The 16,121-nt window shown below is 43.3% G+C and overlaps 1 protein-coding gene across 2 annotated transcripts in view; it reads right to left on the bottom strand.

Moving 5' to 3' along the window:
* BAIAP2L1 (BAR/IMD domain containing adaptor protein 2 like 1) overlaps positions 1–14,394 on the bottom strand; it is a 91,566-nt gene extending 77,172 nt beyond the window's left edge. Inside the window, exon 1 of one of the 2 annotated variants that reach the window (XM_080830127.1) lies at positions 14,119–14,394. In XM_080830127.1, the coding sequence (XP_080686253.1) occupies positions 14,119–14,169 (51 nt within the window). In that variant the 5' untranslated portion in view covers positions 14,170–14,394. The remainder of the gene's footprint in view (positions 1–14,118) is intronic. The other variant, XM_080830128.1, reaches the window with a different exon arrangement.
* Between the last annotated feature and the right edge of the window lie 1,727 nt (positions 14,395–16,121).

The following is a 16,121-nucleotide window of genomic DNA, read 5'->3' as shown; positions in this document are numbered from 1 at the left end:
GTCTGCAACAACTTGTGCTCCTATAGCCACTGTACAAAAGTACTCTTCTACCACACTCTCACCAACACTCGTCATACTTTTCTCCTATCTGATGAGTGAAAAACAGTACCTTTTGAAAAATAACCTTCACTGCTTCCCTGTCAGCATTAAAAAAGTACACATGACTGGAAATATCTAAGTAGGAGAGGAGAAATGATGAAAAGTAGTTTACCCGTATATTACAACGGTTTTAGGCTCAACTGTCTGTCATAGATTAAGGTTATTTTTTTTAAATATTTATTTATTTGACACTGAGAGAGAGAGAGATCAAGAGCACACAAGTAGGCAGAGCAGCAGGCCGAGGGAGAGGGAGAAGCAGGCCCTCCACTGAGCAGGGAGCCCAATGCGGGGCTCGATCTCAGGACCTTGGGATCATGACCTGAGCGGAAAGCAGCCGCTTCACCGACTGAGCCACCCAGGCGCCCCGAGAGCATTATCCTTAACAGCAGGGTAGGGCACCAAAAGCCTGGATACTTCCCATAACTAAGCAAGTTTGGACTCTGGCCACTCTGTCCCCTGCCTCCAGTCACTGTGCTCCGAGGCACGATGGCCTCTGGGCTATTCTCAGAACAGGCCATACCTATTTCCCAAAACAGGGATTTTGTACTTGCTCTCCTTCAGGCTGAAGACTCTTCCTGGATACCCATCCACCAGTCCTCAGCACCAAACCTCTGAGACCCTTTGCTCCGCCTTCCCTTGTCTCTACCTCTGCTCCGGGCTTCTCTCGCTTCAGAAGGCTGTTCACTACTTCACAGGATACAGCACATTTGTTTATTGCTTCCTCAGTAGGAACTGCATATAAAAGGCCAAGGACGACCCGTAGCATCAAGGACAGTGCCTGGGTCACTTAAGGCCCAAAATGGACTCAGCAGCAGCAGCAGCAGCAGCAGTTCTTGATTACTGCTGTCGTTGTTCTGTAAGAGATACATGTGCTCACGGATGAATCAGCTGCACCATGTGCCCTCAGCTCCTCTGAACATACTCAGCAGACAGTGACCCAGTGGGCCAATTAGCTAGGAAAATCAGGCATAAGGTGATAACACTGCTTGCAACTTCATTACCTCAAAGTAACAGCTCCAACAGAGGGTCACAAAAGCTGTAAGGCTCTGCCCTATAACTACTAAGTCATAACAAACTTACAAAATCTGAAAATGTCAGGGTTTTCCTTGTGAATTTTGCCTTCCTAATCCTATGTTTCTCCAAGTTGATTTTTAAATTACTTTTTAAGTATCACACAGTAATGTGGCCCTTAAAAAAGTACCATGTTGGGCATGTGGGTGGCTCAGTTGGTTAAGCGACTACCTTTGGCTTAAGTCATGATCCTGGAGTCCTGGGATCGAGTCCCACATCAGGCTCCCTGCTCAGAAACAGGTAGCCTCTTTCTTCTTCTCCTCCCTGCTCCTGTCCTCTCTCATCATCTCTGTCTCTCTCTCTCCAACAAATAAATAAAGTCTTAAAAAAAAAAAAAAGTACCTTGTTAGGGGCACCTGTGTGGCTTAGTCAGTTAAGCAACTGGCTCTTGGTTGTGACTCAAGTCATAATCTCAGGGTCCTGGGATCAGGCCCCATGTCAGGCTTGGTGCTCAATGCAAAGTCTGCTCGTCCATCTCCCTCTGCTCCTCTCCACCCCTCAAAATAAAAAAAATAAAATCTGAAAAAAAAAAAAAAAAAAAAAAAAAAGGACCTTCTTAGAAACACCTCAAATGTCCACCAACTGGTGAACAGATGAACATGGTACATCCATAAATGATTATTCAGCCATAAAAAGGAATAAAGTACCAATACACACAACATGATCATGCTAAGAAGTCATAAAAGACCACATATTATATGATTCAATTTATATGAAATACCTAGTAAGACAAACTAAAGAGACCAAAAATATATCAGAGGTTGCCTGGGGCTCAGAATGAGAATGAGGAACGACAGCAACGGTCACAAAGGACCTTTCTGGCATGATGAAAATGTTATAAAGTTGGATTGTGGTGGTTACACAATTCTGTAAATTTACTGAAACAAATCACTGAATTGTACACTTAAAAGTAGTGAATTTTTTTTAATGAATTACATCTCAATTAAGCTGTGTTTGGTTTTTTTAAAGGAAAAAAACAGCAATAACAAAAGCCCTTGACTCTTCCTAACGTTCCAGGCTGCTAAGGGCTCAGGCTTTAAACCCTTAATGCTATGGAATGTTGCAAAGCTATGTGTCCTTGTTCATTCCTTGGTTGTTTCTAACTAGCCTTCCCATGGAGAGCCAGGTGTATTGAGATGCAGGACATGTACTATGTTTGTGAACATGGGTCCAGCACCATCCAGAAAAGTGCTACTGGTCTGGAAGCATTTTCCCATGTAGCTATTAGCAGCAACTTCCCCTCCTAGAGTGATACTCAATTAGATCCATTAGTAGAAAAAGATAACCCAGCTATTTTGAGAATAATCTCCTTGCTGGATTAGCAGCTGCCTTTCCAGCTATGACTGGGGAAGGAGTTGGGCAGCTGTTTCTCCAGGCAAAAGAAAAAAGAGTCATTTCTGGGTTCTTCTATAAGGGTAGTTTCATAGGAAATCTTTAGCCCACAGAGAAAATTCACCATCAAAGTTTCTATGACCTAAGTTGTTTTGCCTGCATTCTTCCTTTTCTTTCTTCCCTTCCTCCGTATCCAAGCTTTGGTTTATAAGTAATTATTTCTGCAAAAGTGGTCCTTCAGAGTGCAAAGGGCATGCCAGAAATGAAGCCATGATACCCTCAGAGTTACATGGCTCCATCACTTGAGACATGACCTGAGCACTGGGCCAGTGACCAGCAAAGCACAAGGCTAGCTCTTTGGGCTTAGCTTCTGAAAGAATATCCTCCGAGTGTTCTGAAAAAACCTATTAGATCACGAGCTCCTTAAGAACCAACCGAGGGATGAGAACTAGTATGATCATCCAGAAAACTATGTATTGCTACCTCTTAGGATACACTACTGGAAGCAATAACATCTCCATGGCCTTTTATTTCAGATTTCTTTGACAAACTCCACTTTCTTTATTCCCTACTCACTAAGGCAGCAAGAATTTTTCTGAAGAAAAAGCAAAGTTAAGCAAAACAAAAAGATCCCACACTGGCGGGATAAAGTAAGACATGTGATCTTATAACTATTCAAGACTTTTTTTTTTTTAAGATTTTATTTATTTGACAGATACAGACCACAAGTATGCAGAGAGGCAGGCAGAGACAGAGAGGAGGAAGCAGGCTCCCTGCTGAGCAGAGAGCCTAATGTGGGGCTCGATCCCAGGACTCTGAGATCATGACCTGAGCCGGAGACAGAGGCTTAACCCACTGAGCCACCCAGGCGCCCCACTATTCAAGACTTTTGCATGAAATTATCAAGTCTCTCAAGAATATTAAGTCCCAGAGCAATCCCACCCAGTAAACTAGTATAAGAATCTAGGCACTCAATTGTTTTGTTTTAATTGTGGAGGGAGAACTATGTTACAGGCAATCTGAGTTCATGACCATCCTTGATAAAGTAACTTGAAGAAAAAGTAATGGCCTGAATCCTGCTCAACACTACAAAGTTTCATTCTATTTTAAATAATAGACAGAAGTTTTACATTTGTCTGTAGAATTATTTGCAACCACTTTTCCTTCTAGTTTAAGTGCAAACAATTATACTGGGTCCAAGGTCCAACAGGCGATATGTATATAAAATGCCATAGAGTTATATATTTCTTGGCAGTGCAAAGAAAGCTTTTGGGGCGTTCCTAGCCTTGGCAATTAGCAAGCTATCAGACACTGTAACCATGTTTGGCCCACACTGGCCTCAACTGAACAAGGGATTTGGGGACCCTACCCCAGATCTGAAGAAACTTTTGGACCTTGCACTTCAGAGGGAGAAGTACCTAGGAGAATTAAGTAAAAATCACTTCTTGAAACTCCAACTACGATGAAATCCATATCCATTTTTGCTTGGCTCCCAGAGATGCATGTTCCCATTTGGGAGAATGGAAACACAATCCTCCCTAACAGCTACAGTACCAAGAGGACTATTACATAAGTCTCAATCAGAATCTGCAAATGGGCCTCTTCCAGTATTTTTCCCCGTAGGTGGTGGGGGCAGGAAGGGTATTGTGGCAAGTACAAGATAACGTGTACTTAGGTTTCGTTCCACTAACTCTGTAAGGTCCTTCTCATGTTTGGGCCTTTGAAACAACTATATATGTATATGTTCAATCTTCATTACATACCTACAGTAAATAGTGAACCCAGTCTCATGCTGGACATACAGAACACAAAGATGAATGAGGAAAGCATTCTAGCCCTTGAAAATGCATGGTCTAATAGGGAGACAGGTACAAAAAAAGTACCAAGGCAGTCCAGACTGACATGGTGGAATAAGAAATGCAAACGTCTTTAATATTACTTGAATATCACTTAGAAATATATAACTTTGGGGCACCTGGTTGGCTCTGTTGTTAAGCATCTGCCTTCAGCTCAGGTCATGATCCCGGGGTCCCTGCGTCTGGCTCCCTGCTGGTCCAGCTCCCTGCTCTGCAGGAAGCCTGCTTCTCCCTCTCCCACTCCCCCTGCTTGTGCTCCCTCTCTCGATGTCTCTCTCTCTCTCTCTCTCTGTCAAATAAATAAATAAAACCTTCTTAAAAAAAAAAAAAAAGAAATATATAACTTTCTCACAGATACATGGTATCTATGAAGGAAACAGCAGTTAAGTTGCTGAGTTCCAATCAGTTGTCAACAGATAAATACTTTGAAGGCTATAGAGCACACTAGACTATTTGGTTAAGTGTTCTTACCTGCCTACTTATTGTTTTTAAAAGGTGTGTCTTGGAATAAAAAGCAAGCAATGAATTTACAGGAAAGAATGTCTCATGTGCTAGGTCGCATTTGTTTAGAAAGCCCTTAAAGTACTTAACAGGTAACAGGAACTTTACTAGATCAAAGTAAACCGCTAATTTCAAATACAAGTGACATTCTTTTTGTAATTCACCAGTTCTTTCCAAATGCTATTCTTATACCGTATCTTGAGTAATTCTAGTTGAACTTCCCTCACCCAGACCCTGTGAGATGGGTCATTTTGTTTTGCATTAAAACTGCAACCCTGGGGCACCTGGGTGGCTCAGGCAGTTAAACATCCAGCATCCAACTCTTGATTTTTGCTCAGGTCATGATCTCAGGGTTGTGGGATCCAGCCTGTGTCAGGCTCCAGGCTCAGTGTGGAACCTGCTTGGGATTCCTTCCCTCTGCCCCTGCCCCCACTCTAGCTCTCTCTAAATAAATAAATCTTAAAAAACAAAACGAAACAAAAAAACAACAAAAACACTGCAGCCCTTGCAATCTGAGAAATATTGTTCAGAAACCTAAAATAATTTAAAAATACTTCAAGTTCATTACATGTAGTTCTCAGATACCAGTAAGGAGAATCAAAACTTCTAATTTTTTTTGGTTTTGTTTCTCATCTAATTCTCTTACCAATTTTCCAAAGACTTCTTACAACTTGCCTTAAAACCTCTTGAACTTAACCTGCACATACATTTATTTTTTCCTTTCTTCTAACAGTGAGACAAAACAAAGTTCAAAGAACTGAACTGGTAAAGGCAGGACCCCTCTGGGAAAGAGGGTGGGGAGAGGAGCAAGGAAACACAATTGATACAGGCAAGCCAAGGTAGAGGGGAAAGGCTGGACAGACTAAAATCTTGGCATTTTTGTCCTGTCATAAGCTATAAACTCTAGAAAAGCACAGGTTGGCTTTTTGTTTGTTTGTTTTTCCCCTTCTCCAATGTGGTTCCTAGTGGTAACCATAGTGCTTGGCACAACTGTGGTGCATAAAAAAAACAGCTGGAGAATGAATGTGGATAGCAAGTTTGACACATCCATAACAGATGCTCAAAACATCATAGCCATTATTACCAGAGCTAGCTCAGTCCCCCTGGCCACCAAGGTGAGGATTTTAGCTACAACTGTGTGATAACCATAGATCTTCAGTATTTATTCAAGAAATTTTTCTGACTACTACTGTGCACAGTGAGGAATTAAAAAAAAAAAAAACACCACCACCAAAAAACCCTCAAGAAGGGTATAGCTCATTGACAGAAAAAGTTGTGCCAATGATTTCAACGCTATTCTTTTATCAAATATTTACTCAACTCTGCCTCTATGTCAGTCACTCTATTAGATACTGGGGATAAGCAGTAAACAAAATAGATGAAAATCAATGCTCTCCTAGTGGCTACACTCCGGTAAACACAGGCTACTACTGCTAACACACTGTTCTAAGAGCTTTCATGTATTACAACGTTCAATCTTCACAATAACCAGCCATAGGTACTACTATAGTCCTTATTTATAGATGAGAAAATTGAAGCACAAGGTCAAATGGAGGAAAATGACATTAAGTACATACAAAAATGCTTCACCTGAGATCTGTTCTGACCCGCAATTCCAAACCTCTCCATTATTTATTATTCTACACAATGTGTTCTAATCATCTGAACTTTTAGCCTTATTTCTGAGAGGTTATTATTACCACTTCTGTACCTTTTCTTGTTATTGTTATTAATGCCTTTATACCTTTCAAGAATACAGCTGCACCTAAAGGGATTAGCTTCTTGCAACATCAGGAACAAGACTCTTAAGCGATAACTGTTTAAGGACTGGAATTTGGGTTTCTCAGTTTTGTTGCATTCTTTTCTGTTGCATTCATAGTCTCAGGTTAGTAAATGTTAAAAATGTATTCCCATAAGTAGTAATTAAGAGAAAAACAGCGAGACTTTAAATTAGGCTTATCTTTGAGGGGCACCTGGGTGGCTCAGTGGGTTAAGCCTCTGCCTTCAGCTCAGGTCATGATCTCAGGGTCCTGGGATCGAGCCCCATATCCGGCTCTCTGCTCAGCCGGGAGCCTGCTTCCTCCCCTCCCTCTGCCTGCCTCTTTGCCTACTTATGATCTCCCTGTCAAATAAACAAAATCTTTTAAAAAATAAATAAATAAATTAGGCTTATCTTTGAAAGGTTAGTTTACAAAACAGAGGTAGAAAATGGCACATTTTAGCTTAGTTTTTGAAGCTTTTTACCCATTAAAAGTGGTACATCAATTTCTGCCTTTTTAAACCTTAAAATTATAAAAGTAATCTATTCACACAAAGAGAGTATAAATACTCTAGAAGGTAGAGTAAAAGTGACAAGTAAAAGTCTCCCTCCCCTGCCCTATAGTTTAACCACTGCTATACTTTGGTACGTTTAATGAAGAAACTGTTATTGTTCAGGGACTTTTCAACCTCCAAAGCACCAAATAAAGTTTAAGCAACAAAACTGAGGCCATCTTTACTGCCCAGGCTGCTCTCCTTAAAGCACAGGTAGCTCCAGAAGGCTGTGAGCCATCAGTTAGATCTCTGAGGGGGGCTCATTTGTTTTGCTCCCTGGATTGGGAATACCTTCCGGTAATATTTTTCGTTTATTTTTGAATAAGAGAGGAACCAGCAACTTTTTTATCTCATTTACACAAGTCTCCCCTGTAACCACGAGAACTTGAGGCAGCTTTTAAAACCAGAACGCAGTCCCTAATATAATAATCAACCAAAAAGACAGACTCAAGGTCTGGAAAACAGAAATAGGAGTTTAAAATCAAGGCTGAGGAAAGTAAGAACAAAAGTACATAGGCTTGAAGAGCCACAGGGGTGTAATTATTCTGCACACATCTCTAAGTACAAACTTTATGGGGGAAGTTATACCCAACAGCAGAAGATATGAAATCTCTGGTATTGTCCCAGTCAATGTCCATAAGCTACTAAACAGTATAGCTATACGTGTTTTACAAAAAAAACAAAACTAAGCAAAAAAACCTATATAGGTTATACAAAAGGAAGTGGCTTTAAAAGACCTACTTAGTTGGGGTTCAGGAAAGGTGCATTCTCACAAAATCAGATTAAGCATAACTTCGGGCATGTTTTCCGGAGGGCATTTTGCAATGTGTAGCAAATATGCTTTAAATTGTACCTACCCTTTGACCCACAACTCCCTTCTGGGCATTGAGCTTAAGGAAAACATACCGGATTTGTGCAAAGCTTTACCTACAATGATGTTTGCTACAGAGCTTTAATAGCAAAGTGCTGGCAATGATCTTATGTCCAGTAAAAGGGGACTGGATCAATAAATTGTTGATAGAGAACAGAGTACTGCAGAGTCAGCAAGCTGATGAGGCACAGGATACTGACTGACACAGAGATGGACTAAAAACTGTCGGGAAGTGTGACAGTAAGAGTTTAATTAACAGTATTCTCTCTGGGTTGTGAGATTCAGGGGACTTTTACTTTCCCTGTGAATAGTCACAGAAATTTTGGAAATTTTCTAGTATCAGAAAAATACAGTTTTAAAAATCCTCTGAGATTAAAACCAACACACACACACATAAAGAATAAAATATGAAAGTGGTAAATGCTAAGAAGTAGGATTTGGGGGATTTGTTCTCAAGCATGTACAATCTAAGTGGGGGAAAAGACCCAAATTAAAACTGTCGTTTCCTTCACAAAGTAGTAGTCTTGAAACCTCTTAATTTAATTGTAACTCACTGAAATTCTTTTTTAAAAATTAGTCAATTGTGCCTGTAACATAAAGTAGGTACATTTTCTAGAAAAGTCACGCAAAAAGAAAAGGAAGGTACTTTAATACTCAAAGGAACAAGAAAATTCAATTAACCATAACTCTGCACCCCCTCCCCCAGCATTCCAGTTTGTTAAAACATGGCTCATCTATGTCCTCCAAACCTCTTATGCAGTAAAACCTTTTGATGTGTGCAACTATGACAGTTTTAGAGTCTATTAAACTTAAATTTATGTTTTACTCTACTGAGTACCACAGCTGTATGGCCTCTCTCAGACCCATGTTCCCTAGGTCCTAGGCTCTACTTTCTGACCAGAAGCATCCCCTGGGGAGCTGGGCTTCTGCTGTGGTTGCAGACATTGAACCAAACCTGGGGAAAACAGTTTTGTTTTGAATTTTAAAATTTTATTTGCATATACCCACCAGGGTGGCCAAAATTAAAAGGAAAGAGAATATCAACTGTTGCCAAAAACAAGCTACTGAACTCTGGTACAACCACTTTAGAAAACTGCCAGGCAGTTTCTGCCAAAGCAGAAAAGTATTTACTCAAATACTTTATAACCCAGCAATTCCACTCCCATGTCTATACCCAAGAGAAATGAGGGCCTATGCCCACCAGACATGGACTAGAATGTTCATAGCCGCACTAATCACAGTATCCTGGAGTAGTCTGAAAACAATCCAGAAGTCCCTCAAGAGAATAGATAAATCATGATGTAATTGCACAGTGCACTACTTACTACCACAATAGTGAAAAGGAGGTACAATTACTCTGACCGGGGTGTATCTTACAAACACACTGGGTGAAAGATGGGAGATGAAATGGGCCAAACTAATCAGTGCTTAGAAGTTAAGGCCAGTAGTTATCTTGGAGGTAACATGTGACTGGAAGGGGGCACAAAAAGGACTTCAGGGAGGCTGGCCATAGTCTACATCTTGATATGTGTGTTCGTTATACACACATGTTCAGTTTTTTGATGATTTTGTGAGCTATATACACCAAAGCACACCTTTCGATATATTTATTATAGTCCAATAAAAAGTTTAAGAAATACATTTGCAAATGTCAACAGGTAAGTTCAATTAATGTTTGTGTAGCTTTTATAATGATTCTCACTTTCGAAGTGCAGAATAAATAACTGTGTGGAATGCTGATAAAAACAAAAGTCCAATTTGTTGAAATTCCATGCACGTTAGGTTTCCCCTGCAGGTCTGCCTGTGGCTCGTTAAAACAGAAGTGCCAGGCAAGAATTAATGCCCAATACTGGAATAATGTCACAAATGTAAACTCAAAAGCAACCTGAAACTTGTGAATGGTGTCACCTGGCCAAGTGGTCCCAGCTTCCCAAGATTCATAATAAAGGACACTCCTCTGTCTACATAGCAATAATGGTATCCCAGTTCTAAAATCTCTTTCCAATCAGGAAAAAAATGTTATGACAGAAAAAGACAACCATTGTTTGTCTTTGTATTTTCATTTTACCAGACAAAAGGCTACAATACGGGGCTGTTCAGTTTAATATTTGATACCTGGCAACTCTTTCTGTTGCTACCTGGCACCTGATTCTTACTGTCCCTTTTTATAGTCATCATGGAGCCAAGAGCAAGCTGTCTGGGCTTCTGCAAATCCCATTTTATCTTCAGCATCCCTGAAGAAAGTAGTATTGTATGGGAGCAGATGAAGATATCAAATAGTGTATATAGCTACAGCAATAAACACACAAGGCAAATGAAACCTTCACAAGCTAGACCTGTATACCATAATCTGCCCTGGAAGCCATCTAGGCAGGGACTTTTACTTCCATATCCCCAATTAAACCCAAGTTCAGAAAATAAAAACAAACAAACAAAACCTAGTACACATGCCAAGAGGCTTGACTCGATAAAAGAACAAAAGTACCTCATTTTTTTATTAAACAAATTTTTGTTCAAAACAAAGATGATGAACAAAATGGCAGAAAATTCTGGTGATATCTTAGATCACCAAATTCTAAGAGGCATTTGATTTGTGCATTTTTTGACCACTAGAAACTAAACTACCATACAAAAAGGAGATGAGTGGAGCCTGGCAGGGAAAATGGCACGTGGACACTGCTCCCTCTAGACTTCTGGGTGTGGGTTTCTCAACAGTAAACAAAATCCACATCCACCTCAAGGGATGATGTATACTTAGATTGAAACAAATGCTCTATGGAAAGTGTCAAGGGACGTGGGGGAGCCTAGCACAGGTATTCACTAATAAATGTTCATATAATCAACAAACTCACACACCTACTACCTGTCAGTAACCATTCAGAATGGAACAAAGCCAAGCTCCTCTCCTCTGGGCGCTCGAATTCTAGTTGGAGAGGGATGAGAGATAAACGAGTCTGTTATACAGAATATCTTAAGATACTAAACACTATGTGGGAAAGGTAAAGTCAGTGGGATTGGGAGATGGATGGCAATTTTAAACAATTTTAAAGAGTTGTTTGAGCAGGTGACATTTAAACAAAGACTTACCTGCCCCTTTCCCCCTCCTTTTTAAGTGACTTTCTCCCCCTTCATTGCTGCTTACTTAGCAAGGGTAAGGTAGGTACAGGATGGATGACATCATACCCATTCCTCCTCAACTTCCTAAGACTTTATCAGTTCTAACTTCTAGGAAGGTGTGGTTACTCTTACTTAAGGTTTTTTGTTTTTTTTTTTAACTTTACCTCTTCCTCGTACCACTAAAGCAGGTACTCATCAGAAAACCATGCAAAATCACAAGCAAGCACTAAGGGCAAATTATGGGCATACTATGTAGAGACGGGGAGGGATCTTTGGCTGAACTCTAATTAGCAATGGTAAGATTACTTGACTTTTTGGGGGTTATTATCATACCATTTGTTTGTGAAGCCATAAAACACGCATCCTCCTGGGATTCAGCATGGGTCTCCACTAATCATTTGTCTAAGGACACATTTTAGAGAACTGAGCAAATATGTAAATAAATACTGAAAGATATTTGATACTGCATTACAGAGAATTACACTAGTTTATAATCCCTCACTTCTTCCAGAGAATTTATCCTTTTATCTCAAAGTTGGAGAAATTTGAGTATTTAAAAAGAAAATCTAAAATCCATACTAGCAAGTCATTAAATCTCAATTCCAGGTGCTATTGTCAATGCATCTGGTTAGGTTATGTTTCCATTAGTAAAACACTGTAGGTTATTAGGTAACATAAAGGAAATCTCTTCAAAAAAACAAAAAACAAAAAACAACCAAAACACTAGATGCAGTCATTTAAGCGTCCAACTCTTGATTTATGCTTAGGTCATGATCTCAGGGTCATGAGATGGAGCCCCTCATCCCGGCTCCTTGCTGGGTGTGGAGCCTGCTTAAGATTTTCTCCCTCTCTCAAAATAAAATGAATAAACAAATTAAATAAAATAACTCGAGTCATCACACTGTGAGATTTTTTATCATATTAAGCTTAAATTGTTTTCAGCTTTGGTTGTCAGAGGCTGGGGTAGGGAAGAACTCAATGAGGAGGTGGTGAAGGCTTTCAGGCTTTCAATCAGACTTGTGAATGTAAAATTTCACTACACATTTCCATCATAGCCAAAGCATGAGCCAGCAGTATTCACTTCATAGACTATACATAAACTTGCTGTCTGGAGCTGTAAATTCTTTTACCACCATTCAACATAAAAAACACAATCCCAAAACATTAAAGAAAAAATGGTGATTAAAGTCACAATTGACACTTGTGAGCTTTTAATATGTTTTAAGACACCTGGGAATGGAAAGTAGTCAGTAACTAGTTTCTGACGTTCACTTTAACTTTGCAAAGTAAGAAAATGATTTACACTGCCTAATGTCTATAAATATGTATAACCCAAACTGTGAAATCTACACTTTTGCATCCTGCCCTAGTTCTTAGGAGTTGGCACTTGTGGCACTGTAATTCACTGGAGGACAGCCCCTCCACTGAGTCATTGCTAAAAGTAAAAGGAAGAAGTGGGAGAAAGAGAGTTACTTCAGAGCATCTGACTGCTTGTCTCAAACTGATCTATCATCCCAGATTGGAAAGATACATGTGCCTGTCTCCTTGGAGGCAACTTAGGTGTTCACATGTTTTTCTGCCCCACTAGATACTTAGACTGCCTGAAATCGACAATGATCTGCATTCCTCGCTTGGATACGGTTTTTCCTTAACTGACAGTCATCAGAGTAGCTCCAATTCCCCAAATCTAAGAACGTCTTATTAACACACTGTCAACACCTCACACTGCCTGCCGCACTATCTTCAGGATTATGGAAATATTAACAAGTTCAATACAAATGTAAAACTTTAACAATCAACAATTTCCGGGATTTCTAAAAATTGCTCTCTATTAAGACAACACAGTTACTTATCGAAACCAAAAATGCTGTGTCAACTGTGTCTACCGTATCTAGCCAAAAAGTGTAATTCACGTTACCTATGTGTGTATCCAGATGAAGGGAATCAATTGTTTTGAACCCGAAGGTTCAAATTTTTTTATGATTATGAATATATTTTCATGCTCTTCTTTATTCTTACCCTACAACAGTCAATAAACCCCTCTGATTTCAGGTATTCACTCAGACCTTGCGCATCTAGAAACCCAGTTTTAGGGTTAAAAAAATAATCTATAAAGGTGACCAAACTGTTGACCTTAAAAAATGGCTACAAATGAATTTGGAGAGCTTGTGTTCAATGAGCCCAAGCCGAATTAAAACAAAAGTTGTTTTGTCGTCTATTAATAGCCGATGATTAAGCACGTATCTTATTTCAACTGGAATTCATTTACAAGTACTTAAACTTCCTAAACTGGCCACTAATCCTAAATCTGTGTCTGTTACTGGAGAACCGCCTTAAGAGAGTGACCGTCAACGCTCTCCTGTAGGTTAGGTCCATTTTATCGCAACCTCGCGGAGCAGCCGGTGTGCCCAGGCCGAGGGGCTCGGGGAGCCGCGCGCGCCAGGGTCCGGGAGGGCGGGAGCGGACGCCGGGAGCCCGCGGCGCCCCCCAGAGGCGCCCCTGGCGCGGCCCGAGCCCCGCACGGCGCTCGCCCCTTCCCCGCCCGCAGGAACGAGGCGCAGCTCCTCGGGCGCCCGGGCCACGCCGGCGCGTCTCGGACTCCGAGGGCAGCCGGCGGGAGGACGCGGTCCCCAGGGAGAGGACAGACCCACCCCCACCCCCTTCTCCGACGCCCTCCGGACACGTTGGGCCGTGAAACGTGTAGGTGGCAGGGCGGCCCGAGCGCCGGGAGGGGGCGGGGAGGGTGTTCCCGCGTAAAGTCCGCTCCTCGCCTCGACCCTCCCCCGGCGACGACCGCGGGCCGCGCCGCGGCCTCCCCGCTTCCCGCGGCCCCGACCTCCGACCCCCGTCCTCCACGGGTCTCGGGCCGCCCCGCACCCCCGGCCGCGCCCCGCCCCCAGTCCCGGGGCCTCCCGCCCTCAAACCCCCGAGGTCCCGGGCCGTGCTGGGCTCGCTCACCCGGTAGGTGCTCTCCGTGAGCCGGTTCACTTCCTCCGGCCCCCGTGACATGGCTGCAGCCGCCCGGCCGGCGAACGCGGGAAGACGCGGCCGGGCCTCGTGGCCGCCCGACTCTGGGCTGCGGGAGCGCCGGGGCGCGGCTGAAGGGCCCTCGAGGGTCGGCGGCTGCCACAGCCGTCGGCTCCGAAATGCCGGCGCGCTCCTCCGCCGCCAAAATGTCAAAACTTGTAGCGCCGCCGCGGCCGCAGCCACCACCCGCGAGGAACTGAGGAGACGCGGCCTGACGCCGCTGGGCGAGCCGGGCTGGCTGCGCGGGCGGGGCGGCCCCACCTGAGGCGCGCGGGTGGGCGGGGCCGGGTGGGCGGGGCCGCCCCACCTGAGGCGGCCGAGTGGGCGGGGCCGAGGGGCCCGGGCGGATGGGAAGAGGCCGGCTGGGCCCAGTAGGCGGGGCGTCCCCACCTGAGGCGCCCCGGGCCCGCCGGCCACCTCCTGCCCTCTCGCTGCCGTCAGAGAGCTCCCGGTGACGCTGCGACCCGGATCCCGGGAGGCGTCAGTACGTCGTGATGCTGCGCTGCTCGGACAGAGCCCGCACGGGGGGGTGGAGAGGGCAGTCCCCGAGACCCACACTTTCCGCGGGCGCCCCTCCGTGCTGCCTTTGGGGGACTGCGGGAAGAGGGACCCACGTCCCCCAGTTGTATTGATTTCCCTGTTTGACCCCCGTCCTGCTCACCCTCCTCGCTGACCTCAAAGATCTGCGGGATCGTAGGGCATGGGCTGTCATAAATGGAGAAAAGGGGGCTGCCACCTGTAGTTTTGGAAGCTCCCAGCGTATCAGAAACGTAATAAAATTTCTGGTGGCAGAAACGGCTGTACGTTTTTAAACTTTAAGAACGACCTTTAACTCAGTGTCATATAGCTGTGCTATTCATGAGATCGTTACTAGATTTAGAAAACCAGGGTGAGCTGAGGTGTCGTGGAGGTAACTCTTCCTTTCAGCACTCAGTGTAAGCAGGTGCCTGGGTCCTAATACTCTGTTTTGTCTCCACCCCAGCCCCAGCCCAGATCCCGAGGACCCAGAGCCGGTTTCTCGAAACAGGAACGACGGCTTACTACCCGAGACATCCTCCCAATAAGGAAGTCTTATTCTGGTTTTGAAAAACTTCCATTTGGGTGGATTGCATCTTTTATGAGCTGTTAGGATATAAAGCTTCTAAACTGCTTTTGTGATAGAAGTTCAATTGGAAATGTACACAAAGGAGGCCCTGTGTGGCCCAGATGGGGACACCAAGAGAATGAGATGCAGCTAGACTTAGAAATAACCACCCGGACTCTGGGACAATGTTATCCGGTTTTGCAAATTATAAAACGTCATGCTTGGGAACCAAAAGATTATATGTTCTTGGATGTTGGGGGGAAATAACACATCAGCCCTAGGTTTCAGGCAGTGAAAGCTGCTGCCTCCTTCCTTAACAGATTTCTGACATTTGACTCCTAAGATTTGCCAACTGCGTTTCATTTGCCACATTGAGATGAACTCATGACCTTATAATTACCAACAATACGTATGAGGCTCTTCAAGTATGCCTGCTGGTTCTCATTTAAGCTTGAAATCCCTGCCTTATGGCACCTGGGTGGCTCAGTTGGTTAAGTAACTGCCTTTGGCTCAGGTCATGATCCCAGAGTCCTGGGCTTGAGCCCCATGTCAGGCTCCTGACTCAGCAGGGAGTCTGCTTCTCCCTCTCCCTCGTGCCTGCTACTCCACCTGCTTGTGCTCTCTCTCTGTGTGTCAAATAAATAAAATTAAAAAAAAAAAAACTAACCTAAAGAAAAGAAAATATCTGCCTTAACTTTGCAGGTCACTTTTGTCTTAGCACACACCTATGTGCCTTCTGATGAATGGGGTCATTTCACTCTGCTGCAAGCCAGTCAACCGAGGAGCTGGAAAGAGCAGAGGCTTAACCTTTAACACCCCACAGCTCAGTTCAGATTCAGAAAAGACAGAT

The sequence above is a fragment of the Martes martes genome, assembly GCF_963455335.1.
Source record: "Martes martes genome assembly, chromosome: 18".
NCBI lineage: Eukaryota > Metazoa > Chordata > Mammalia > Carnivora > Mustelidae > Martes > Martes martes.
Note: the sequence above shows the minus strand (reverse complement) of the source record. Positions and strands in the feature narration are given on the sequence as shown.